Raw genomic sequence first — 26700 nt, 5'->3', positions numbered from 1 at the left:
GTTTATAATGTTTGAAGACAGCGCCATCTGGTGTCCAGAGAGAAGTACAGAGGAGATGAAATGTTTACACGCCGCGAACAAAAAGCCACTTGAGTTTGAACATTTATTCTGTGATGGAGGAAACAGGAAGCAGCTAAAGTGTCACATGGATACAGGTAACACAGTGAAGAGGCTGCAGGTTACAGCAGGTCACATGACACCAGCGGGGTGGGGAAGCAGAACCACCAGGTGGCTCCACAGTCTGAAACACAGCAGGTCAGAGTGCGCTGACCTTTGACCTGTGGGCCGATAAGAGAAGTGTAATTTAAAGAGAGAAAACCTGCAGCAGAGTGATTTGAATGATCTGATAATCACAGATCTCACAAAGGTTACAGAACAACCGACAGACTTAAATCAGGGTTGGACTTGCAGAGACCAGCAGTCCTCGAGTTCTGTGTCCCGTGTCTTACAGTTTAAAACCACGCTGGGGAACCCGCCGGGCGTCCTCACATGGTGAAGGAAGAGCCGCTCTCGCTGCCTCCGTCCACCGAGCGGCGAGTGGACGTGTAATAATCAGAGGTGGTCCTGGAGAAGCGGCGTGGTGCGATGTATCTCTTCCCCAGACACCACAGGTCCCGGACGATCCTCCTGAAGTGGTTCCTGAACTTCACCCCCACAAAGGCGTAGAGGATGGGGTTCAGGCAGCAGTGCAGGTAGGCGATGGTCTGCGTCACCGTCTTGGCTGTGAGCAGGGCGTCTGAGGCTTCACAAGTCTGCTCTTCAAACATGTTGACCGTGTCGATGAGCAGCAAGATGTTGTACGGAAGGTGGCAGGTGACGAACACCGCCACCACCACCATCACCACTCTCACCGCCTTGTGCCGCTGGAAGTTTTTGGCTTTGAGCAGGGTGATGATGACCGCGGTGTAGCAGAAGAGCATGATGAGCAGCGGCAGGAAGAAGCCTACGGCGAGCTGCATGCTCGGGACAGCCACCCTGGTCGTCTCGGCCGTGGCGTTGTCCATGAACCTGAACTCACAGATGTACTGAGGAGGCTCAGGGGTGACGTCCTTCTCCAGGGATTCGGCTCTCTTGCTGTGGGACGGCTCGTACCAGTGGTAGAAATAGAAGGAAGGGACAGACATCAGTAAGGCGGAGACCCAGACGATGGCGCAGATGACGCGGCTGTACTGCAGAGAGCGCAGTCTGAAGCTGCGGCGAGCCTGGACGATGGCGATGTAGCGGTCGGTGCTGATGCAGGCGAGCAGCAGCATGCCGCTGTACAAGTTAACGCTGTAGGAGCCACGCAGCAGCTTGCACGCCACCGGGCCCATGGACCACGCCGACAGCTCGTTGTAGACGATCAGAGGCAGAAACACCACGAACAGCAGGTCTGCCACGGCCACGTTCAGCAGGTAGATGTCGGTCATGGACTTGGTCCTCTTGTAGAACGCGTAGGTAACGATCACCAGACCGTTCCCCACGAAGCCCAGGATGCAGATGATGGAGTGGATGTAGGGACCAATCACAAGCTCAGTGATGTAGTTGTTTTGGTGATAGCACGGCATAACGACTTCATAATCACTTTCATTGTAGTCGTACTCAGAAGAGTTGAATGTATATTCAGGTAAGTCCATCCTCAGCTGTGAACAGAACAGAGACAGAGTATTAACCAGTGAACCAGCAGACTTCTGATTGGTCAACAAAACATTTAAACATTTAAATCATGAAAAACATCGTCTCTCTGCGCTCTTTGAACTCCATCACTGAGAGTTCATCTCTCATCTCACTTCCTGTCAGCACCTGTGCTCTGTCTCTGCTCACTTCCTGTCAGCACCTGTGCTCTGTCTCTGCTCACTTCCTGTCAGCACCTGTGCTCTGTCTCTGGTCACTTCCTGTCAGCTCCTGTACTCTGTCTCTGCTCACTTCCTGTCAGCACCTGTGCTCTGTCTCTGGTCACTTCCTGTCAGCACCTGTGCTCTGTCTCTGCTCACTTCCTGTCAGCACCTGTGCTCTGTCTCTGCTCACTTCCTGTCAGCACCTGTACTCTGTCTCTGGTCACTTCCTGTCAGCACCTGTGCTCTGTCTCTGGTCACTTCCTGTCAGCACCTGTACTCTGTCTCTGGTCACTTCCTGTCAGCACCTGTGCTCTGTCTCTGGTCACTTCCTGTCAGCACCTGTGCTCTGTCTCTGCTCACTTCCTGTCAGCACCTGTGCTCTGTCTCTGGTCACTTCCTGTCAGCACCTGTGCTCTGTCTCTGCTCACTTCCTGTCAGCACCTGTGCTCTGTCTCTGGTCACTTCCTGTCAGCACCTGTACTCTGTCTCTGGTCACTTCCTGTCAGCACCTGTGCTCTGTCTCTGGTCACTTCCTGTCAGCACCTGTACTCTGTCTCTGGTCACTTCCTGTCAGCACCTGTAATCTGTCTCTGCTCACTTCCTGTCAGCACCTGTGCTCTGTCTCTGCTCACTTCCTGTCAGCACCTGTGCTCTGTCTCTGGTCACTTCCTGTCAGCACCTGTGCTCTGTCTCTGCTCACTTCCTGTCAGCACCTGTGCTCTGTCTCTGGTCACTTCCTGTCAGCACCTGTGCTCTGTCTCTGCTCACTTCCTGTCAGCACCTGTGCTCTGTCTCTGGTCACTTCCTGTCAGCACCTGTGCTCTGTCTCTGGTCACTTCCTGCATTCTTTCATAGGTTTTGTCCTATAAACCACTTTGACCAGTTTAACCAGTATGAAAAGTTGATCAGCCTAAACCTGCGTCATCAACATGCTCTGTTTGGACCACGAGGGCATCGTCCTACTGAAAGCCACGTGATGCGATTAGTCTATTGTGTAATACCACTACACAGCACAAAGCATGCTGGGTAACCAACGCAACGTTCTGTCAGGATCAGAGACTCAGAGACTCTGAAGGTGTTTTCAGAAGTGGGTCTGGTTTCATTAGCTCACACGATGACAGAGAAGCACAAATGTCACCGGGTTGGAGTCGTGGTGTGCCAGCACCTGCAGACTCGGTTTCACTGACACAAAGGTGGTGGGGACGTCCTCGTTGTGGTTGATGGAGGTGGTGGAGACGAGCGCGTGTTTGTACTGAAGTGAGCAGAGAAACCAGGTCAGATTAGTCTGAAACAGCGAGTGACCCACTTCATGTGGTTAACAAACACTCCTGCAGAGATCTGCAGCGGTCCTGCTCACACACTGACGGTTCTTCACAGAGATCATCTTTAAGTCACAAACAGATCCCTTGTTTTTCAGTAGTGACGTGGTGATCTGGGACGGCCCCGTTTCACAGAGACCGCTGGTTCTTGGACACTTTGTGACTCCTCTTTATAAAAGAACTAAGAACTTTCTTTTGTAGTTTTACCTCCAGGAAGTCTTGGTCTGGTCTTGGAGCACTCTGGTCTGGGTACGTCCTGGTCTTGGAACACTCTGGTCTCGGTACGTCCTGGTTTTGGAGCACTCTGGTCTCGGTACGTCTTGGTCTGGTCTTGGAGCACTCTGGTCTCGGTACGTCCTGGTCTTGGAACACTCTGGTCTCGGTACGTCCTGGTCTTGGAGCACTCTGGTCTTGGTACGTCCTGGTTTTGGAGCACTCTGGTCTCGGTACGTCTTGGTCTGGTCTTGGAGCACTCTGGTCTCGGTACGTCTTGGTCTGGTCTTGGAGCACTCTGGTCTCGGTACGTCCTGGTTATGGAGCACTCTGGTCTCGGTACGTGCTGGTCTTGGAGCACTCTGGTCTCGGTACGTCCTGGTTTTGGAGCACTCTGGTCTCGGTGCGTCTTGGTCTGGTTTTGGAGCACTCTGGTCTCGGTACGTCCTGGTCTTGGAGCACTCTGGTCTGGGTACGTCCTGGTCTTGGAGCACTCTGGTCTTGGTACGTCCTGGTCTTGGAGCACTCTGGTCTGGGTACGTCCTGGTCTTGGAGCACTCTGGTCCCGGTACGTCCTGGTCTTGGAGCACTCTGGTCTCGGTACGTCTTGGTCTGGTCTCGGTACGTCTTGGTCTGGTCTTGGAGCACTCTGGTCCTGGTATGTCTTGGTCTTGGAGCACTCTGGTCCTGGTCTTGGTTGGTCTTTTAGTTTTCAAACGTGGGAGAGGAAGCTGTTCAGATTAGAATCGGTTGGAGTGGAGAAACAAAGATTCAGAGTTCCTAAAACGTTCGTCTTCCTGCTCTGAACTTCTGCTTCTTCTGTCGCCTCAGAGGCTGCAACAGGAGTCCAGTTTGTCCCCTCCGACTTCCCCTATTTATAATGTCACAGGAAGTCGAATTTATAATTCGACAGGAAGTGAAACTGCAGCTCGTGTCTTTGTTCAGCCGCTGAAGATTTCACGTTCGAGGAAAATCAACGATTTTTCGTTTTTATCATTTACTCGACATCAGAAATCAGTGAAACCGTTTCATCTGATCCGTCGCCATGACAACGTGACCCGTGGACCCGTGGGTCTGTCCACAGGGGGCGCTAGAGGAACAGTGTTTGTGTCATCAGCAGAAAGTGGAGACAAAACGGTGGCGTGCGAGTCGTCCTCACATCACCACCAATGCTGACAAAATGAAGCTCGCCATTAACCTCCTTTATAAACCCGAGGCTCGACGTGATAGGTCGGGTTGAAACCGTGCACGCCGTCTGAGCTGCATGAACATAAACACACAGTCAACGTGTCGTCGGCGACCCTTCAGCACACGAGGCCTTGATAAAGTGTCGACGTATCGAACATTTTAAACGCCATCAAAGTCGGCGATGCTTCAGAATAAAATATGTTTCAAATGTTCACCCAACACGTAGGCGGCAGCACGAGGCGTCCCGGGTCGCTACAGAGCGCCGTGAACCCTTCAGACACCGACATGTCAGAGAATATAAATGAAGAGTTCATGAAGTCCTCACATCCAGCTTTGTTCTTTCTGATTCAATGTTTACGAGCTTTTATTCTGAAAGGATGTTACAGAGATGATTTTCACTCCAATTTGTCCCTCAAACCGTCTCGACGACAGAAACACGAGCTGCTCGATGCTGAGAGTTATATAACCTGTCAGCTGGTCATGACCTTAATAAAAACTTTATCTCAGGGAAACATGAACGTTTAAAGAAGCTCATAAATCTGTCGTCTGAAGACTTTGAACAAACAATAAAAAGCAGAACTCACAAGTCAGCTGCTGCTCCGTCCTCCAGGTGATGTTTGTCACAAAATCACGAAACTGATAACACACCTGAGAGACGTGTGTGTGAGTGAGTGAGAGAGAGAGAGAGAGAGAGAGAGAGAGAGAGAGAGAGAGAGGAAGAGAGAGAGAGAGGGAGAGAGAGAGAGGGAGGGGGGAGAGGGAGAGAGAGGCGGGGAGAGAGAGAGAGAGGGGGAGGGAGGGGGGGGAGAGAGAGAGAGAGAGAGAGAGTGAGTGAGAGAGAGAGAGACAGAGGGAGGCCCCTTTCTCTCTCTCTGCCCCCTCTCCCTCTGTCTCTCTCTCTCTCCCCCCCTCTCCCTGTCTCTCTCCCCCCCCCTCCCTCTCTCCCCGCCTCTCTCCCCCCCCTCCCTCTCTCTCCCCTCTCTCTCTCTCTCCCCCCTCTCCCTCTCTCTGTCTCTCTCTCTCTCCCTCTCTCCCCCCCTCCCTCTATCTCTTTCCCCCTCTCTCTCTCCCCCCTCCCTCTCTCCCCCCCCCCTCCCTCCCCCCTCTCTCTCTCTCCCCGCCTCTCTCCCTCTCCCCCCTCCCTCTCTCTCTCTCTCCCCCCCCTCCCTCCCCCTCTCTCTCTCTCCCCGCCTCTCTCTCTCTCTCCCCCCCCCTCCCCCTCCCTCCCTCTCTCTCCCCCCTCTCTCTCTCTCCCTCTCTCTCTCCCCCCTCCCTCTCTCTCCCCCCTCTCTCTCTCTCCCCCCTCTCTCTCTCTCCCTCTCTCTCCCCGCCTCTCTATCAAGTGTTTCACTTTTGAAATGACTCATCGCGTCATTCGTCTTCACAGATGTTTGAACACGTCTGAAGTTCTTGAGTGAAACCAGCTGAAATAAGCTCCGCCCCCTCCGTTTGAACACAGTGCTGAGAACAACAAACCCAGAGGGAGTTTACAACAAAAGGATTTATTGCTCATTCAAACTGTACAGACTTAAATATTGACGATACAAAGAGGTGCATGATGGGACGGCAGACCGTGGTCAGGCCACCTCCTCCATGTAGTCGGCTCCGTGACTCTGACTGAGCTGAGAGACGCTCAGGTCCTGAGTGGTTTCATCAAACTGCAGAACAAACAGCAGCACAAGGGTTAATGTGAGCATTTAAAGGGACAGTACGCACAGGTCAAACAGGAAGTGTGAGCACCTTGTCGCTGGTCTCAGGACCCTCGATGGAAACTTCCTCGATCTCCTCACCGATACTGAGCTCACTCTTGGAGAAGTCGGACCGATGACTGAAACCGTGGAACAGAAAACAGTGAGACACTTTGAATCTACCGCAACAGAGCGGAAGACCGGGGGTCTGGACTACACGCAGGAAGTGAGGTCAGCAAGGTCACTTCAGGGTTTATATCGCCACAGCAGACTCTAATAATATGAAGATAACTCCGCCCCTTTTATGTGGTGACCTTTCAGGTTGATAACCTTCTCTTCAGCCAGGGTTAGTGAAGCCAGACCCCAGCAGACCCGGGTACGTTGACCTCACTTGGTAGTACTGACCCCTGGCGTGTGGTGAATCCTACCTGTTGAAGTCATCGTCGTATTCCACATCGTCATCTGTGGAACAAAGACTTCATGTTATATTGGGGCTCTGACTGCAGGGTGAATGTATCTGATCCTGTAGTCCATGTGAGGGACCCAGTCCTACCTAAATGTAGAGATCCGGTCTTCTCGTTGGGGGTCTTTGAGTCTCTGAACCCTGGCTCTCTGGAGTTTGAGGCTCCTGCAGGAAGAGAGAGCTCAGTGTGATTGATCCCACAGGATCCTGAATGTCTGACCCGTGAGTCCGACCAATCAGCTGCTTCTGTCACGTTTGATATTCTGGTGGTACGACTGCACGCACTTGTGTGTGTGTGTGTGTGTGTGTGTGTGTGTGTATGTGTGTGTGACATCAGTGTGTCCCTGACCAAAGTTCAGATACTAGCTCGAAATGTTGAATTCTCACCGTTCCTGCTGTAGCTCTGCTCAGACAAGCTGCTCCCTCCTCCTCCTGTTCCTCCTGCTGCTCCTCCTCCTCCTGGTCTCTGAGCCTCTGACAGGGACCCAGCTGGACTCTCTCTGGCCCCGGACGCCTCCACCTTCCTGGAAAGCAGAAATGAGCCGTTAACAAGAGCTAACAAGAGCTCCTGTTAGCTCTTGTTAGCTCCTGTTAACTCATGTTAGCTCATGTTAGCTCATGTTAACTCCTGTTAGCTCCTGTTAGCTCATGCTAGCTCATGCTAGCTCATGTTAACTCCTGTTAGCTCATGTTAGCTCATGTTAACTCCTGTTAGCTCATGTTAACTCCTGTTAGTTCATGTTAGCTCCTGTTAGCTCATGTTAGCTCATGCTAGCTCATGTTAGCTCATGTTAACTCCTGTTAGCTCATGCTAGCTCATGTTAACTCCTGTTACCTCATGTTAACTCATGTTAACTCATGTTAGCTCCTGTTAGCTCATGTTAGCTCTTGTTAGCTCCTGTTAACTCATGTTAGCTCATGTTAACTCCTGTTAGCTCCTGTTAGCTCATGCTAGCTCATGCTAGCTCATGTTAACTCATGTTAGCTCCTGTTAGCTCATGTTAGCTCATGTTAACTCCTGTTAGCTCATGTTAACTCCTGTTAGTTCATGTTAGCTCCTGTTAGCTCATGTTAGCTCATGCTAGCTCATGTTAGCTCATGTTAACTCCTGTTAGCTCCTGTTAGCTCCTGTTAGCTCCTGTTACCTCATGTTAACTCATGTTAACTCATGTTAGCTCCTGTTAGCTCATGTCAGCTCATGTTAGCTCCTGTTAGCTCTTGTTAGCTCCTGTTAACTCATGTTAGCTCATGTTAACTCCTGTTAGCTCCTGTTAGCTCATGCTAGCTCATGCTAGCTCATGTTAACTCCTGTTACCTCATGTTAACTCATGTTAACTCATGTTAGCTCCTGTTAGCTCATGTTAGCTCATGTTAACTCCTGTTAGCTCATGTTAACTCCTGTTAGTTCATGTTAGCTCCTGTTAGCTCATGTTAGCTCATGCTAGCTCATGTTAGCTCATGTTAACTCCTGTTAGCTCCTGTTAGCTCCTGTTACCTCATGTTAACTCATGTTAGCTCCTGTTAGCTCATGTTAACTCCTGTTAGCTCATGTTAACTCCTGTTAGTTCATGTTAGCTCCTGTTAGCTCATGCTAGCTCATGTTAGCTCATGTTAACTCCTGTTAGCTCCTGTTAGCTCATGCTAGCTCATGCTAGCTCATGTTAACTCCTGTTACCTCATGTTAACTCATGTTAGCTCCTGTTAGCTCATGTCAGCTCATGTTAGCTCCTGTTAGCTCATGTTAGCTCCTGTTAGCTCATGTTAGCAGTATAAAATTCTAATTCCTCGTATATGTAAATGTACGCGGCAGTAAAAGTGATGTGAAACAGGAAACAGGACGCTGTGATGCTTGAAAAGTGAAGTCTAACTACTTAAAATCCTTCATCTGCACGGTGTGTCTGACCGTCCCACAGGTTCACTATGACACAGACCGGTCTGAGTTCAAAGAAGCTCACCTGAACTCAGAGGGAGGATCGTCTCGCTCGCCCTCTGAGTCAGCAGCCAGGAGAGAGAGACTGACACCACAGAGAGAGAGAGAGACAGAACAGGAGACCATCTTTAATATAAGCTCCTCCCACATGTGAAACAGTCCTGACGTGTTCATCACCCTCACTTCCTGCCCAGAGGTCTAAACCCTGATCCACGTCCTCACAGGGTCCTGAAAACACACAGGCACGCACGTGTGACTGAGGGCCACCAACACTCATGCATCAGAGAGGCTCAGCAGGAAACCAAAGGGTTAAATATGACATGTATGAATGCTGACAGGTTGAACAGGTTTACCTTGTCCATTATCTTCAAGCCACACTGATGCATGCTGGGAAACAAGCAGCAGCCACAACAAACATGTTCAAACACGTCATCTGCTGGTATGTGTCCAAGGCGGCGGCGATGACATACATGAACCACTGTTGCAGTTATCAAAAAAATGGCGTGTGGTCAAAGACAGCAGACAGAGGTCTCACCTGAGCGGAGAGGCGGAGCTTGCCGTTCTGTCCCTCAGGCTACATCTGCTCTACTTTCCTCAACGAGGAAAACCAAATACTACATGCCTAATGAGCTAAAAATAGACACCACTCAAACCTCCAAAGAAGAAGAAGCTAGAGACCCGTCAGTGACTTTCAAACGACCTCCGACAGTCAGATCCAGATTTAACTTTGAGCCACATGTTTCACATCCATCATAAATCCAGTCTGTCCTCTGAATCCTGACCGCCTCCAATCAGCAACAACAATGCAGGTCACTAACTAAAGAGCGCTAACATTAGCATGCTAACAACAATGCAGGACAGTAACTAAAGAGCGTAAACATTAGCATGCTAACAACAATGCAGGACAGTAACTGAAGAGCACTAACATTAGCATGCTAACAACAATGCAGGACAGTAACTGAAGAGCGCTAACATTAGCATAATAACAACAATGCAGGACATTAACTGAAGAGCGCTAACATTAGCATAATAACAACAATGCAGGACATTAACTGAAGAGCGCTAACATTAGCATGCTAACAACAATGCAGGACACTAACTGAAGAGCGCTAACATTAGCATAATAACAATGCAGGACATTAACTGAAGAGCGCTAACATTAGCATGCTAACAACAATGCAGGACATTAACTGAAGAGCGCTAACATTAGCATGCTAACAACAATGCAGGACACTAACTGAAGAGCGCTAACATTAGCATGCTAACACAACAATGCAGGACACTAACTGAGGAGCGCTAACATTAGCATGCTAACAACAATGCAGGACAGATGATGCAGCTCGAGCTAATTGCTTAAAGGTGTTTAATTATGATGCGTTCTATTTGATAACTCCTTCATGAGGAGGGGGTTGCTGGAGCTCAAAGGCGACACCTACTGGATCAACGTGTTTTAATGCACCTTTCTCTGATCATTGTTTGAACGTTATTAAAGATTATCAGAGTAAGGTTTCTGTAAATCATAAACTATCAGCTCCTTTTTAATCTTTAATAAAAAAAACAATGATCTCAGATCACTCTTTAAACATCTTCACTCTCTCACTCGGCACTCTGCTCTCTGAGGCGAAGCGGACATGGAGAGCGTGCACACTCACTCGCTGAGGCTTCTACCTCGCCTCATGGGGGACACGACCAGCCTAGAGACAATGTCCTCCCTCAGGGGGACAAAACTGCAGAGTGAAGAGGGTGGAATCACAGGTGGAGAGGACAGGTGAAGAAGGGAGGGAGGAGGTCAGGATGCAAGGAGATAAGAGTGGACACAAGGAGACACAGGAGGTGGTAAACTAGAGATAAAATGACATTAAAGACAGAGTGAAGACATCAGAGGAGAGGAGACACCTGGACAGGTAAGACAAGCTCAAAAAGACATACAGGATGACTAGACCTCTTTAAATACTCTCAGATTTCTGTTTTGCTGTGAGAGTATACTTTTACCTTTAATTCACAGAACCTCACCTATTGGACAGACTCTAGTGGACACTGGAGTAACTGCAGCTGTAAAGTTGGACATTTTAACATAGAGCTCTATGGAGACTGACTCACTGCAGGAGACAGACTCTAGTGGACACTGGAGTAACTGCAGCTGTAAAGTTGGACATTTTAACATAGAGCTCTATGGAGACTGACTCACTGCAGGAGACAGACTCTAGTGGACACTGGAGGAACTGCAGCTGTAAAGTTTTAACATAGAGCTCTATGGAGACTGACTCACTGCAGGAGACAGACTCTAGTGGACACTGGAGGAACAGCAGCTGTAAAGTTGGACATTTTAACATAGAGCTCTATGGAGACTGACTCACTGCAGGAGACAGACTCTAGTGGTCACTGGAGGAACTGCAGGGTTTAGCTCAACTCGGCTTTTGGCTGATACCCAGCTCACACTACAGGAGATTTGATTTCCTTCCTGATATTGGATCCAGGTAGCATAGGATTATTTTAACAGATCTCCTCCGTAATCTCAAACATGCTCACGACCAAGATAAGAAATTCATGGCACATCACAGAAATCATGTAAACAGCAGTTATATTAGTGACTTCCTGTGTTGGCCTGAATGTTTCCTGTAGGTTGTGTGAACCTGCAGACTTCCTCTAAACAGTGAGCGAGCTGAGACTTACTCTTTGTGACTGTTCGTCCTCTCTGACGACGCCTTCTCTCCAGTCGGACAACTACCATACATTAGGCCGCAGGAAGACAGAGAACACACGCATAACCTCAGGCTGACCTTTGACCCGTTAGTCAAGACCACGACGAAAAGCTGATCTCTGGATCTGATTTGATCAAACTGAGCCTCTAGATTTCACGTCTTCTTTGTCAGATTCTCTCATCAGAGGTCAAACTTTGAGGGTGATTCTGCTGTTTTTAGATTTACACCTCATGAGTGAACAACCTTCTGCTGTTTTTCACATAGTCCAGCACACAGTGTCAAGATCCAAGGCCCTGACTCAGTGGGTCTGTTTCTAGAGAATGAGCACAGCCATGAGCTGCTACACACACATCAAGAGAACTACAAGATCACAGGAAGAACTACAAGATCACATGATAACTACAAGATCTCAAGAGAACTACAAGATCACAGGAGAACTACAAGATCACAGGAAGAACTACAAGATCTCAAGAGAACTACAAGATCACAGGAGAACTACACGATCACAGGAAGAACTACAAGATCACAGGAGAACTACAAGATCACATGATAACTACAAGATCACAGGAAGAACTACAAGATCACAGGAAGAACTACAAGATCACAGAGAACTACAAGATCACAGGAAGAACTACAAGATCACAGGAAGAACTACAAGATCACAGGAAGAACTACAAGATCACAGGAGAACTACAAGATCACAGGAAGAACTACAAGATCACAGAGAACTACAAGATCACAGGAAGAACTACAAGATCACAGGAAGAACTACAAGATCACAGAGAACTACAAGATCACAGAGAACTACAAGATCACAGGAGAACTACAAGATCACAGGAGAACTACAAGATCACAGGAAGAACTACAAGATGACAGGAAGAACTACAAGATCACAGAGAACTACAAGATCACAGGAAGAACTACAAGATCACAGAGAACTACAAGATCACAGAGAACTACAAGATCACAGAGAACTACAAGATCATAGAGAACTACAAGATCATAGAGAACTACAAGATCATAGAGAACTACAAGATCACATAGAACTACAAGATCACATAGAACTACAAGATCACAGAGAACTACAAGATCCCTGACTCTCATGACTCCAGCGGATCCAATCACAACAGAGAAGCTAAGCTGATGTCAGAGGTGCAAATGTATCAGTCCTCACCCGCCATAGGTCTTCTGTGGTTTGGGCAGCGGGTCATCGAAGAACGAGTCCCCCTCATCAGGATCATCCTCCAGGTCCAGGTCCTCCTGGTCCCCCTGCAGACCTGAGGAGGAAGCCCTGTTGTCCAACGTCTCTCCGTGTTTGGAGCCCTGCTGCTGCTGCTGGGAGTCTCCTTTAGCCAGAGACGTCCCGCCCTCTGAGCCCTGATCAACCACACAAAGACGAGACAGGAAAGGTGGTGAGGTCAAACACTCCAGGACGTTTCGAGGTGGGGAGCTTCCTACTCATGTGTCTCCCACTGAGCTCCTCATGCTTCACTTTGACCTCCCTCAGTCTGGTCCTGTTGCTTCTTCATGTTTCCAGAGAGCAAAGATCAAACTGTCCATAAGACACATGATGATGGGACAGTGAGCAGGACGCTGTGCTGGTGTGATGTCAGAGTTAGTAAGCAGAGGTGATGATGAGAGCAGTGAGTGTCAGCATGAAGCTAAAGTGGAGCTGCTCCTCAGGATGTTACCTTTGCTGCTGTCTGACTCTGTCCTCTGTGATTCTGTCCTTTAAATCGGGGGATCTGTGCACGACAGGGACACGGATCAGCTGACACACACCTGACACTGACATCAGCTGCAGCCGACACAAATAATACAATTTATACGAACTTTATCAACTTCTATTTGTTTAGTTTGTTTGGCAGTCAAACGTTTTCTGAAGCAAACATGGATGACTTACAAGCTGCAGTTCCTCCAGTGTCCACTAGAGTCTGTCTGCTGCAGTGAGTCAGTCTCCATAGAGCTCTATGTTAAAATGTCCAACTTTACAGCTGCAGTTCCTCCAGTGTCCACTAGAGTCTGTCTCCTGCAGTGAGTCAGTCTCCATAGAGCTCTATGTTAGAATGTCCAACTTTACAGCTGCAGTTCCTCCAGTGTCCACTAGAGTCTGTCTCCTGCAGTGAGTCAGTCTCCATAGAGCTCTATGTTAGAATGTCCAACTTTACAGCTGCAGTTCCTCCAGTGTCCACTAGAGTCTGTCTCCTGCAGTGAGTCAGTCTCCATAGAGCTCTATGTTAAAATGTCCAACTTTACAGCTGCAGTTCCTCCAGTGTCCACTAGAGTCTGTCTCCTGCAGTGAGTCAGTCTCCATAGAGCTCTATGTTAAAATGTCCAACTTTACAGCTGCAGTTCCTCCAGTGTCCACTAGAGTCTGTCTCCTGCAGTGAGTCAGTTTCTCTGACTCTGTCTTTACATTATATTGAAAGTTAGAGGGATGTAGTGTTAGGGGGTGTGGCCTCTTTGACTGACAGGTGGGAGCCGCGAGGTGTCGCCTTAGCTAGTCCCTGACCTTTAACCTCTGGGCTGTATCAGTGCTGGTCTCTGCAGTAGACTCAGGACTGTTGTTCGTATTTGTCCAAGGAGACATGTCTGTGCTGAAGTGATGTCAAGTTGTACTCACAGACACTGTGACATCACAGGTGGGTGGGGTTTAGGAGCAGAAGCATGAACTAATCTCATGTCACCTGCTCTTCCTCTTTCTATAGAGAGGGAAGTATGCAGACAAACACACAGCGTACCTTACTGACAGGTGGAGAGCTGATCATGTCCTCTGGACCAGGACTCCCATCAGAGTCCTGAAGAACCTGAGCACAGAAGACAACACGTCACTGCAGGAAGCTCGTCTCATGACTTAACAAAGTAAAAGCTGCACTAACAGTTTTATCATTCACCCTCAGCTTTAAGAGCCTTTCAAAAACTCTGATTCAGACTTACAACAACAACAACAACAACAACAACAACAACAACAACAACAACAACAACAGGAAGTTATCTTCAGTGATCATTGATTATAAGTCATGTGTCTCACCACACTTCTGCACTGGGCGAAGAGACGTCTGTAAAACTGCACAAACTGCTGGAAGTCGACGGCTGTAAACAAACAACAACAAAACAACACAGTGAGTGACAGGAAACAAACAACAACAAAACAACACAGTGAGTGACAGGAAACAAACAACAACAAAACAACACAGTGAGTGACAGGAAACAAACAACAACAAAACAACACAGTGAGTGACAGGAAACAAACAAACAACAAAACAACACAGTGAGTGACAGGAAACAAACAACAACAAAACAACACAGTGAGTGACAGGAAACAAACAACAACAAAACAACACAGTGAGTGACAGGAAACAAACAACAACAAAACAACACAGTGAGTGACAGGAAACAAACAACAAAACAACACAGTGAGTGACAGGAAACAAACAACAACAAAACAACACAGTGAGTGACAGGAAACAAACAAACAACAAAACAACACAGTGAGTGACAGGAAACAAACAACAACAAAACAACACAGTGAGTGACAGGAAACAAACAACAACAAAACAACACAGTGAGTGACAGGAAACAAACAACAACAAAACAACACAGTGAGTGACAGGAAACAAACAACAACAAAACAACACAGTGAGTGACAGGAAACAAACAACAACAAAACAACACAGTGAGTGACAGGAAACAAACAAACAACAAAACAACACAGTGAGTGACAGGAAACAAACAACAACAAAACAACACAGTGAGTGACAGGAAACAAACAACAACAAAACAACACAGTGAGTGACAGGAAACAAACAACAACAAAACAACACAGTGAGTGACAGGAAACAAACAACAAAACAACACAGTGAGTGACAGGAAACAAACAACAACAAAACAACACAGTGAGTGACAGGAAACAAACAACAACAAAACAACACAGAGAGTGACAGGAAACAAACAACAACAAAACAACACAGTGAGTGACAGGAAACAAACAACAACAAAACAACACAGAGAGTGACAGGAAACAAACAACAACAAAACAACTACATTTAAAGGAGCAACACTTTGTGTCAAACATGTGACTCCGCCCCCTACTGTTTAAAATGGGTACTGCAGTCTAAACTCTAATCAACACCTGTTCACCTGATAACTGCTCTCATATCTGGCAAACCCAGGGGCGTCCAAAACGGCCTTCAAAGCCCCGCCTACCTTCTCTGGTCCAATCAGATCCAGAGCATTCAGGAGCAGAATCTAAAGTTAGAAGGAGGACATACTGGCTGCTGCATTGTTGTCAGAGAAGCTTCAACACAGCAGGTTTCCTTCATGATCACACAGGAAGAGAGCAGCTCTCTGATTGGCTGACTGATCACAGAGGAAGAGAGCAGCTCTCTGATTGGCTGACTGATCACAGAGGAAGAGAGCAGCTCTCTGATTGGCTGATTGATCACACAGGAAGAGAGCAGCTCTCTGATTGGCTGATTGATCACAGAGGAAGAGAGCAGCTCTCTGATTGGTCCTTTAAGGGGTTAACAGAGCTCCTCTGTTGTTTCCTCCTTCAGTCTGAGCTGTCTGTAAGTTCTGCATGTTGTAAACGACATGAATCATAAAGTCTTACTTTTGGAGAATGTTTTGTCTGCAGCTCTCAGCTCATCAGTGATGAATCTCTCCAACATGCTCCTGCACAAACACAAACACCTCAGGTAATCCAAGTCATGGATCAGTGATCTGATTGGCTTATATTTAAACAGAACAAAAACTTGTGTCCTCGTGCAGAAGACGTACTTGTTCAAACCGGGGAACAAATCTGTGAAAACGTTCTTCAGATCTTCTCTCAACACCGAGCCGCTTCCATCCTGAAGGGGGGAAAAACACAGTAAACTATTGGCTGTGATTGGCTGGAGAATGATGACATCACACGTAGATGTTTACACTCACCTTGTCATAAAAGTTAAACTTCTTCTGCACGTGTGCAATCTGTTTCTGAGTCGGCTCCTGTGAGACAACAGATTTAATGGTTTAGATCCTCTGAAGGCTTTTTAAGGATGCATCCTCTGAAGGCTGCAGCTTCTTAAGGATGCATCCTCTGAAGGCTGCAGCTTCTTAAGGATGCATCCTCTGAAGGCTGCAGCTTCTTCAGGATGCATCCTCTGAAGGCTGCAGCTTCTTCAGGATGCATCCTCTGAAGGCTGCAGCTTCTTAAGGATGCATCCTCTGAAGGCTGCAGCTTCTTCAGGATGCATCCTCTGAAGGCTGCAGCTTCTTCAGGATGCATCCTCTGAAGGCTGCAGCTTCTTAAGGATGCATCCTCTGAAGGCTGCAGCTTCTTAAGGATGCATCCTCTGAAGGCTGCAGCTTCTTCAGGATGCATCCTCTGAAGGCTTTTTAAGGATGCATCCTCTGAAGGCTGCAGCTTCTTCAGGATGCATCCTCTGAAGGCTTTTTAAGGATGCATCCTCTGAAGGCTTTTTAAGGATGCATCCTCTGAAGGCTGCAGCTTCTTAAGGATGCATCCTCTGAAGGCTGCAGCTTCTTCAGGATGCATCCTCTGAAGGCTGCAGCTTCTTCAGGATGCATCCTCTGAAGGCTGCAGCTTCTTCAGGATGCATCCTCTGAAGGCTGCAGCTTCTTAAGGATGCATCCTCTGAAGGCTGCAGCTTCTTCAGGATGCATCCTCTGAAGGCTGCAGCTTCTTCATCCTCTAAACTGAAACCTTGAAGATGTGTTAAGATATTAAAATCAAAGTTCTAATAAATAAATAAATAAATATGTTAGTTGTTATTAAAGGGTTCCTGTAGTTATATTCAGCCGTATTACAGAAGAGTAAGCACACAGTGTTTGTAAAGGATTCAAGGTGTTGGTCAGAAAGGTTCGAGCATGTTTCTGCACATCTGTGATGAGAGACATAAAGATCTGACGTCTGATTGGTTGTTTTGAGTTCCTTACATGTGTGGGCTTGTGTCTCCTCCTGACAAGCTCAAGCAGCAGAGGAGAGTTCCTGTTTACCTCGGACTCTGACAGACCCAGATCTCTGCAGACCAGGTCTCGACCGTCCAGACCGTTCAGCTGCAGAGAGTTAGAGACATTAAAATCAAACACACCTTCTGGAGCCCGTGTTCAGGTTCTGTTTACTGATTGGATGTAATCAATCAAGTATTTCAGATAATCATCAGAGTATTGATCTGTAGGATTTGTTCCCATCAGACCAACATGCTGACAGTGATAAAGAGCAGGCTGAGTTAGCATGTTTTATTGTGAAAGCGTCCTCACAGGTCGAACTGAATAACAGAACCTTCCTGTGATGTAACAAAGAGAAGCAGGAAACGTTTGTGGTCGCGGTTTTGGAGAAACATGTGATAAGAAATAAGAAACAGGAAGTGGATTACAGACGTGTGAAATCTCATTTTCACAGCCACAGACCGCCGAAACACACGAGCTGTAAAATACTCACCGAGTTCATCTCAGGCTGGAAGACGGCCAGCGTGAAGTCCAGGTGGAACACCTGAAGGAAGTCCACCATCAGACCAGCTACCAGACGACCTGCAGGGACACACAACAGGGTTAGACCCTGAACACATCACAGACCCTGAACACATCACAGACCCTGAACACATCACAGACCCTGAACACATCACAGACCCTGAACACATCACAGACCCTGAACACATCACAGACCCTGAACACATCACAGACCCTGAACACATCACAAGAACTGAACACATCACAGACCCTGAACACATCACAAGACCTGAACACATCACAGACCCTGAACACATCACAAGACCTGAACACATCACAGACCCTGAACACATCACAGACCCTGAACACATCACAAGAACTGAACACATCACAGACCCTGAACACATCACAAGACCTGAACACATCACAGACCCTGAACACATCACAGACCCTGAACACATCACAGACCCTGAACACATCACAGACCCTCAACACATCACAGACCCTGAACACACCACAGACCCTGAACACATCACAAGAACTGAACACATCACAGACCCTGAACACATCACAAGACCTGAACACATCACAGACCCTGAACACATCACAGACCCTGAACACATCACAGACCCTGAACACATCACAAGAACTGAACACATCACAGACCCTGAACACATCACAAGACTGACCCCGAACACATCACAAGACTGACCCTGAACACATCACAGACCCTGAACACATCACAAGACTGACCCTGAACACATCACAGACCCTGAACACATCACAGGACTGACCCTGAACACACCACAGACCCTCAACACATCACAGACCCTGAACACACCACAGACCCTCAACACATCACAGACCCTGAACACATCACAGACCATGAACACATCACAGACCCTGAACACATCACAGACCATGAACACATCACAGACCCTGAACACATCACAGACCATGAACACATCACAGACCCTGAACACATCACAAGAACTGAACACATCACAGACCCTGAACACATCACAGACCCTGAACACATCACAGACCCTGAACACATCACAGACCCTGAACACACCACAGACCCTGAACACATTCTGACTCCTAACATTAATAAGAAATGGGTGAGCGCTCTGTTTACCCGAGGAGCATGAACGCGTCCTACATGTCTCACTGTTCAGCCCGTTTAGTTTACGTGTGATACAAGCAGCAGCTCAGAGTGGAGGCTCAGGGCGGTCTGATGGCACCACAGTGCCTCCCTGTGGTGACACACAGGAACTACAACAGCACCAAACCCACTGAGGTGCATTCAGATTGTGACTTAGTGAAAGGTGTTAGACTTCATAAAGGACTTAGTGAAAGGTGTTAGACTTCATAAAGGACTTAGTGAAAGGTGTTAGACTTCATAAAGGACTTAGTGAAAGGTGTTAGACTTCATAAAGGACTTAGTGAAAGGTGTTAGACTTCATAAAGGACTTAGTGAAAGGTGTTAGACTTCATAAAGGACTTAATGAAAGGTGTTAGACTTCATAAAGGACTTAGTGAAAGGTGTTAGACTTCATAAAGGACTTAATGAAAGGTGTTAGACTTCATAAAGGACTTAGTGAAAGGTGTTAGACTTCATAAAGGACTTAGTGAAAGGTGTTAGACTTCATAAAGGACTTAGTGAAAGGTGTTAGACTTCATAAAGGACTTAGTGAAAGGTGCTAGACTTCATAAAGGACTTAGTGAAAGGTGTTAGACTTCATAAAGGACTTAGTGAAAGGTGTTAGACTTCATAAAGGACTTAGTGAAAGGTGTTAGACTTCATAAAGGACTTAGTGAAAGGTGTTAGACTTCATAAAGGACTTAGTGAAAGGTGTTAGACTTCATAAAGGACTTAGTGAAAGGTGTTAGACTTCATAAAGGACTTAGTGAAAGGTGTTAGGAGACTTCATAAAGGACTTAGTGAAAGGTGTTAGACTACATAAAGGACTTAGTGAAAGGTGTTAGACTTCATAAAGGACTTAGTGAAAGGTGTTAGACTTCATAAAGGACTTAGTGAAAGGTGTTAGACTTCATAAAGGACTTAGTGAAAGGTGTTAGACTTCATAAAGGACTTAGTGAAAGGTGTTAGACTTCATAAAGGACTTAGTGAAAGGTGTTAGACTTCATAAAGGACTTAGTGAAAGGTGTTAGACTTCATAAAGGACTTAGTGAAAGGTGTTAGACTTCATAAAGGACTTAGGACTGAATAACAAAAGGTTTTATTAGAAACCAGGAAACTTCACTGTGATGGTTTTATAACATCACTGTGATGGTTTTATAACATCACTGTGATGGTTTTATAACATCACTGTGATGGTTTTATAACTTCACTGTGATGGTTTTATAACATCACTGTGATGGTTTTATAACTTCACTGTGATGGTTTTATAACATCACTGTGATGGTTTTATAACTTCACTGTGATGGTTTTATAACATCACTGTGATGGTTTTATAACATCACTGTGATGGTTTTATAACTTCACTGTGATGGTTTTATAACTTCACTGTGATGGTTTTATAACATCACTGTGATGGTTTTATAACATCACTGTGATGGTTTTATAACTTCACTGTGATGGTTTTATAACTTCACTGTGATGGTTTTATAACATCACTGTGATGGTTTTATAACATCACTGTGATGGTTTTATAACTTCACTGTGATGGTTTTATAACATCACTGTGATGGTTTTATAACTTCACTGTGATGGTTTTATAACATCACTGTGATGGTTTTATAACATCACTGTGATGGTTTTATAACATCACTGTGATGGTTTTATAACATCACTGTGATGGTTTTATAACTTCACTGTGATGGTTTTATAACATCACTGTGATGGTTTTATAACATCACTGTGATGGTTTTATAACATCACTGTGATGGTTTTATAACATCACTGTGATGGTTTTATAACTTCACTGTGATGGTTTTATAACTTCACTGTGATGGTTTTATAACTTCACTGTGATGGTTTTATAACATCACTGTGATGGTTTTATAACTTCACTGTGATGGTTTTATAACATGTTCACAGTTTAACACAATAAACAGAAATGAAATAAACACAAAGCCTGTAAATAATAATAAATCAAATCAATAATCAGATTGTCTCCACATGTCTCCTCTCACAGATCCTTAGTTTTCCTGAACGCTCCGATACGGGTCGGATGAGCGAGTCGCTTTAAAAGTTGCGGCTGCAATGAATTGTGGGTCGGCACTTTGTCACCTCCTTTAGTAAAGGATGCTCCAGTGTTTCCTAAAGGAAGCTCCAGTGTTTCCTAAAGGATGCTCCAGTGTTTCCTAAAGGATGCTCCAGTGTTTCCTAAAGGAAGCTCCAGTGTTTCCTAAAGGACGCTCCAGTGTTTCCTAAAGGAAGCTCCAGTGTTTCCTAAAGGATGCTCCAGTGTTTCCTAAAGGAAGCTCCAGTGTTTCCTAAAGGATGCTCCAGTGTTTCCTAAAGGAAGCTCCAGTGTTTCCTAAAGGATGCTCCAGTGTTTCCTAAAGGATGCTCCAGTGTTTCCTAAAGGATGCTCCAGTGTTTCCTAAAGGAAGCTCCAGTGTTTCCTAAAGGACGCTCCAGTGTTTCCTAAAGGAAGCTCCAGTGTTTCCTAAAGGATGCTCCAGTGTTTCCTAAAGGAAGCTCCAGTGTTTCCTAAAGGATGCTCCAGTGTTTCCTAAAGGAAGCTCCAGTGTTTCCTAAAGGATGCTCCAGTGTTTCCTAAAGGATGCTCCAGTGTTTCCTAAAGGATGCTCCAGTGTTTCCTAAAGGAAGCTCCAGTGTTTCCTAAAGGAAGCTCCAGTGTTTCCTAAAGGATGCTCCAGTGTTTCCTAAAGGATGCTCCAGTGTTTCCTAAAGGAAGCTCCAGTGTTTCCTAAAGGATGCTCCAGTGTTTCCTAAAGGATGCTCCAGTGTTTCCGAAAGGATGCTCCAGTGTTTCCTAAAGGATGCTCCAGTGTTTCCTAAAGGAAGCTCCAGTGTTTCCTAAAGGATGCTCCAGTGTTTCCTAAAGGAAGCTCCAGTGTTTCCTAAAGGATGCTCCAGTGTTTCCTAAAGGATGCTCCAGTGTTTCCTAAAGGATGCTCCAGTGTTTCCTAAAGGATGCTCCAGTGTTTCCTAAAGGAAGCTCCAGTGTTTCCTAAAGGATGCTCCAGTGTTTCCTAAAGGATGCTCCAGTGTTTCCGAAAGGAAGCTCCAGTGTTTCCTAAAGGATGCTCCAGTGTTTCCTAAAGGATGCTCCAGTGTTCCCTAAAGGATGCTCCAGTGTTTCCTAAAGGAAGCTCCAGTGTTTCCTAAAGGATGCTCCAGTGTTTCCTAAAGGAAGCTCCAGTGTTTCCTAAAGGATGCTCCAGTGTTTCCTAAAGGATGCTCCAGTGTTTCCTAAAGGATGCTCCAGTGTTTCCGAAAGGAAGCTCCAGTGTTTCCTAAAGGATGCTCCAGTGTTTCCTAAAGGAAGCTCCAGTGTTTCCTAAAGGATGCTCCAGTGTTTCCTAAAGGAAGCTCCAGTGTTTCCTAAAGGATGCTCCAGTGTTTCCTAAAGGAAGCTCCAGTGTTTCCTAAAGGACGCTCCAGTGTTTCCTAAAGGAAGCTCCAGTGTTTCCTAAAGGATGCTCCAGTGTTTCCTAAAGGATGCTCCAGTGTTTCCTAAAGGATGCTCCAGTGTTTCCTAAAGGAAGCTCCAGTGCTTCCTAAAGGATGCTCCAGTGTTTCCTAAAGGATGCTCCAGTGTTTCCTAAAGGATGCTCCAGTGTTTCCTAAAGGAGGCTCCAGTGTTTCCTAAAGGATGCTCCAGTGTTTCCTAAAGGAAGCTCCAGTGTTTCCTAAAGGATGCTCCAGTGTTTCCTAAAGGAGGTTATAAAGGAAGTATTGAGCCTCCTTTCCTTCACTCTCATCATGGACGCAGCCCGTGTCCCACTAACCCAGCACACTCAGTACATTACAAACTGCTCAGAGAATAAAGACACTCACCGTCTTTAGTGTTCAGCAGCTTCTTCAGGTTTTCATTGATCAGAGGACTTTTATTCTGAAAATCACAGAGGAAACAGTTAATATTCACCAGGACAAAATCTGCATCCAGGATGTGAAATAAAGCGTCACCTCCAGTCTGTCCTGCTCCTCCATCGCCAGGAAGACAGCCGCCCTCATCTCCGCCTGCAGGACAACACAGGTGAGACACCACAGGTGAGACACACTCAGGTGAGACACCACAGGTGAGACACCACAGGTGAGACGCGCGCGCAGGTGAGACACAGACAGGTGAGACATACTCAGGTGAGACACAGACAGGTGAGACATACTCAGGTGAGACACAGACAGGTGAGACATACTCAGGTGAGACACAGACAGGTGAGACACACTCAGGTGAGACACAGACAGGTGAGACAAAGACAGGTGAGACACACTCAGGTGAGACAAAGACAGGTGAGACACAGACAGGTGAGACATACTCAGGTGAGACACAGACAGGTGAGACACAGACAGGTGAGACACAGACAGGTGAGACACACTCAGGTGAGACACACTCAGGTGAGACACAGACAGGTGAGACACAGACAGGTGAGACACACTCAGGTGAGACACACTCAGGTGAGACACAGACAGGTGAGACACACTCAGGTGAGACACACTCAGGTGAGACACAGACAGGTGAGACACACTCAGGTGAGACACAGACAGGTGAGACACACTCAGGTGAGACACAGACAGGTGAGACACAGACAGGTGAGACACACTCAGGTGAGACACAGACAGGTGAGACACACTCAGGTGAGACACACTCAGGTGAGACACAGACAGGTGAGACATACTCAGGTGAGACACAGACAGGTGAGACACAGACAGGTGAGACACAGACAGGTGAGACACACTCAGGTGAGACACAGACAGGTGAGACACACTCAGGTGAGACACACTTGTCTAACCACAAACACATTCAAAATCCACACAGCCTTTTCGAGGTTAGAACCCATGGAGCTAACATGCTAACCCATGGAGCTAACATGCTAACCCATGGAGCTAACATGCTAACCCATGGAGCTAACATGCTAACCCATGGAGCTAACATGCTAACCCATGGAGCTAACATGCTAACACTCACTTCCTGGTTTTAGAAGTCACAGCATCACTCCAAGCTTATTGTTTTGTGTCACGTGTGAAATTTGTATTTTTATGTATTTTTTTTTATCTGCATTCTATTTTATTGGTATGTTCTTCTGCGTCCCTTCAGACTGCGTGTTCAGATACATGTTCATACATGTTTATATCCGGACTCTGTCACGTGCTCTGATGGTTCTTCTTCATGCCCGTGCAGCACGCTTAATTGACTCTAGCTGCTGATTGGTTGTTGCTCGGAGCACACTGCTCTGTGTATCTTTGGACTTGTATTTAAAAACAAGAAAGCTTTCAGTAAAGGATGAAAGCCAAGAGAGTTACAGCTCTCCACAGAGGCAACTAACATACAGATCAACTGTTATAGACTCAGAGGTTACTAAAGTTCATATACAGACTAACTGTTATAGACTCAGAGGTTACTAAAGTTCATATACAGACTCACTGTTATAGACTCAGAGGTTATTAAAGTTCATATACAGACTAACTGTTATAGACTCAGAGGTTACTAAAGTTCATATACAGATCAACTGTTATAGACTCAGAGGTTATTAAAGTTAATATACAGACTAACTGTTATAGACTCAGAGGTTACTAAAGTTCATATACAGATCAACTGTTATAGACTCAGAGGTTACTAAAGTTCATATACAGACTAACTGTTATAGACTCAGAGGTTATTAAAGTTCATATACAGACTAACTGTTATAGACTCAGAGGTTACTAAAGTTCATATACAGATCAACTGTTATAGACTCAGAGGTTATTAAAGTTCATATACAGACTAACTGTTATAGACTCAGAGGTTACTAAAGTTCATATACAGATCAACTGTTATAGACTCAGAGGTTATTAAAGTTCATATACAGACTAACTGTTATAGACTCAGAGGTTACTAAAGTTCATATACAGACTAACTGTTATAGACTCAGAGGTTACTAAAGTTCAAATACAGATCAACTGTTATAGACTCAGAGGTTACTAAAGTTCATATACAGACTAACTGTTATAGACTCAGAGGTTACTAAAGTTCATATACAGACTAACTGTTATAGACTCAGAGGTTACTAAAGTTCATATACAGATCAACTGTTATAGACTCAGAGGTTACTAAAGTTCATATACAGATCAACTGTTATAGACTCAGAGGTTACTAAAGTTCATATACAGATCAACTGTTATAGACTCAGAGGTTATTAAAGTTCATATACAGACTAACTGTTATAGACTCAGAGGTTATTAAAGTTCATATACAGATCAACTGTTATAGACTCAGAGGTTACTAAAGTTCATATACAGACTAACTGTTATAGACTCAGAGGTTACTAAAGTTCAAATACAGATCAACTGTTATAGACTCAGAGGTTACTAAAGTTCATATACAGACTAACTGTTATAGACTCAGAGGTTACTAAAGTTCATATACAGATTAACTGTTATAGACTCAGAGGTTACTAAAGTTCATATACAGACTAACTGTTATAGACTCAGAGGTTACTAAAGTTCATATACAGACTACCTGTTATAGACTCAGAGGTTACTAAAGTTCATATACAGACTAACTGTTATAGACTCAGAGGTTACTAAAGTTCATATACAGACTAACTGTTATAGACTCAGAGGTTACTAAAGTTCATATACAGACTAACTGTTATAGACTCAGAGGTTACTAAAGTTCATATACAGATCAACTGTTATAGACTCAGAGGTTACTAAAGTTCATATACAGATTAACTGTTATAGACTCAGAGGTTACTAAAGTTCATATACAGATCAACTGTTATAGACTCAGAGGTTATTAAAGTTCATATACAGACTCACTGTTATAGACTCAGAGGTTATTAAAGTTCATATCTCTTCTTGAGCTGTGTGTCAGAGTTAACTGACGCTAACAGTTAGCCACTCATTCGGTCTGTTTGTTTGTTTGTTTGTTTGTTTGTGGGTCACGGCAGCAGAAGGTAAACACGGATGTTTAAAGAGAGTTTACGGAACTAAACCGACTGGCTGAGATGCTAACGCTAGCCTAGCCTAGCGGGACCGTTAAAGTAGTCTAACTATATAATTGAATCTTAAATCCGGGTCCTGGTTCTGGTCCGGCACCTTGAGCTTGTTGAGGACTCCGCTGTTCTCCAGGTTCTGGATCAGAAGGTCTCTAAGCTCCGTGTCGTCCTCTGTGGCTGACATATTCAAAGCTAACTGAAGCTAACTGAAGCTAACGACTGCTGTCAGGACAACAGACCAAAACAAACACACCGGAAGTCTCCTCCTCTTCTTCTACGGTTTGAAACAGGCTCAATAAACAGCTTGGAGTGGACCGCCCCCCCCTGCTGGACAGAGAGGAACAACCTGTTCCTGACCTCCTGAACGTCAGGTCCAAATGGATTACATGGAGCGGGTCAAGTCCCTGTCCTCGTGCAGGATCTCAGAGGTCACACTTGTCGACCTTTAGGGGTGGAGCCTGCTGAGGGTTAGGGTTAGGGTTACACAGGACGTGTGGATATGATGTCTGGATGCTGCTCACACTGGAGGCGCTCCCTGAGCTGACGTGGGTTTGCTCGGGGGCACTTCGGTAGTTATCTGGGGTCTGGCCCTTCTGATCAACTTCCGTGTTTTGTTTTGGCCCGAGTCGGGAATCGAGCCGGCGACCCTCCCGTTCCCAACCCGGGTCCCTGCGGACTGTGCTACTGCCGACCCCATCTCTCAGGTGGGGGAGGAGCCTAATGTGAGACGTGCTCAGAGAGTCCAGATCAGTCCTGGTCAGGTTTATGTAGTAGGACCAGCATGCACTTGG

The 26700-nt window shown here is 46.0% G+C and overlaps 2 protein-coding genes across 9 annotated transcripts; both read right to left on the bottom strand.

Moving 5' to 3' along the window:
- On the bottom strand, positions 1 to 5299 carry ccr6a (chemokine (C-C motif) receptor 6a). 2 transcript variants are annotated; one of them, XR_013780695.1, is made up of 3 exons: positions 5122 to 5299; positions 389 to 1622; positions 1 to 358 (listed from the first exon to the last, which is right to left on the bottom strand). XR_013780695.1 is itself a non-coding variant. In XM_079362520.1 (2 exons), exon 2 carries the CDS (start codon positions 1614 to 1616, stop codon positions 486 to 488), a length of 1131 nt encoding a protein of 376 aa, XP_079218646.1. In that variant the 5' UTR covers positions 1617 to 1622; positions 5122 to 5299; the 3' UTR covers positions 353 to 485. The 2 variants fall into 2 exon arrangements, 1 of the variants encoding a protein (XP_079218646.1); XM_079362520.1 differs by having other exon boundaries at positions 353 to 1622.
- Positions 5300 to 6023: 724 nt separating this feature from the next.
- Positions 6024 to 26356, bottom strand: cep43 (centrosomal protein 43). Of its 7 annotated transcripts, XM_079364919.1 has the most exons (20): positions 26010 to 26356; positions 22899 to 22952; positions 22770 to 22824; positions 17766 to 17854; positions 17261 to 17380; positions 16253 to 16309; positions 16100 to 16170; positions 15933 to 15994; positions 14352 to 14413; positions 14062 to 14127; positions 13012 to 13065; positions 12495 to 12697; positions 11292 to 11342; positions 10271 to 10345; positions 8644 to 8703; positions 7076 to 7212; positions 6779 to 6853; positions 6654 to 6687; positions 6278 to 6365; positions 6024 to 6195 (listed from the first exon to the last, which is right to left on the bottom strand). In XM_079364919.1, the coding sequence occupies exons 1-20, from the start codon at positions 26091 to 26093 to the stop codon at positions 6115 to 6117; spliced, it is 1578 nt and encodes a 525-aa protein (XP_079221045.1). In that variant the 5' UTR covers positions 26094 to 26356; the 3' UTR covers positions 6024 to 6114. The 7 variants fall into 7 exon arrangements, with proteins under 7 accessions (XP_079221045.1, XP_079221047.1, XP_079221048.1 ...); XM_079364921.1 differs by lacking the exon at positions 8644 to 8703 and having other exon boundaries at positions 26010 to 26355; XM_079364922.1 differs by lacking the exon at positions 10271 to 10345 and having other exon boundaries at positions 26010 to 26355.
- Between the last annotated feature and the right edge of the window lie 344 nt (positions 26357 to 26700).

Source organism: Symphodus melops, assembly GCF_947650265.1.
Source record: "Symphodus melops genome assembly, chromosome: 1".
Lineage (NCBI taxonomy): Eukaryota > Metazoa > Chordata > Actinopteri > Labriformes > Labridae > Symphodus > Symphodus melops.
Note: the sequence above shows the minus strand (reverse complement) of the source record. Positions and strands in the feature narration are given on the sequence as shown.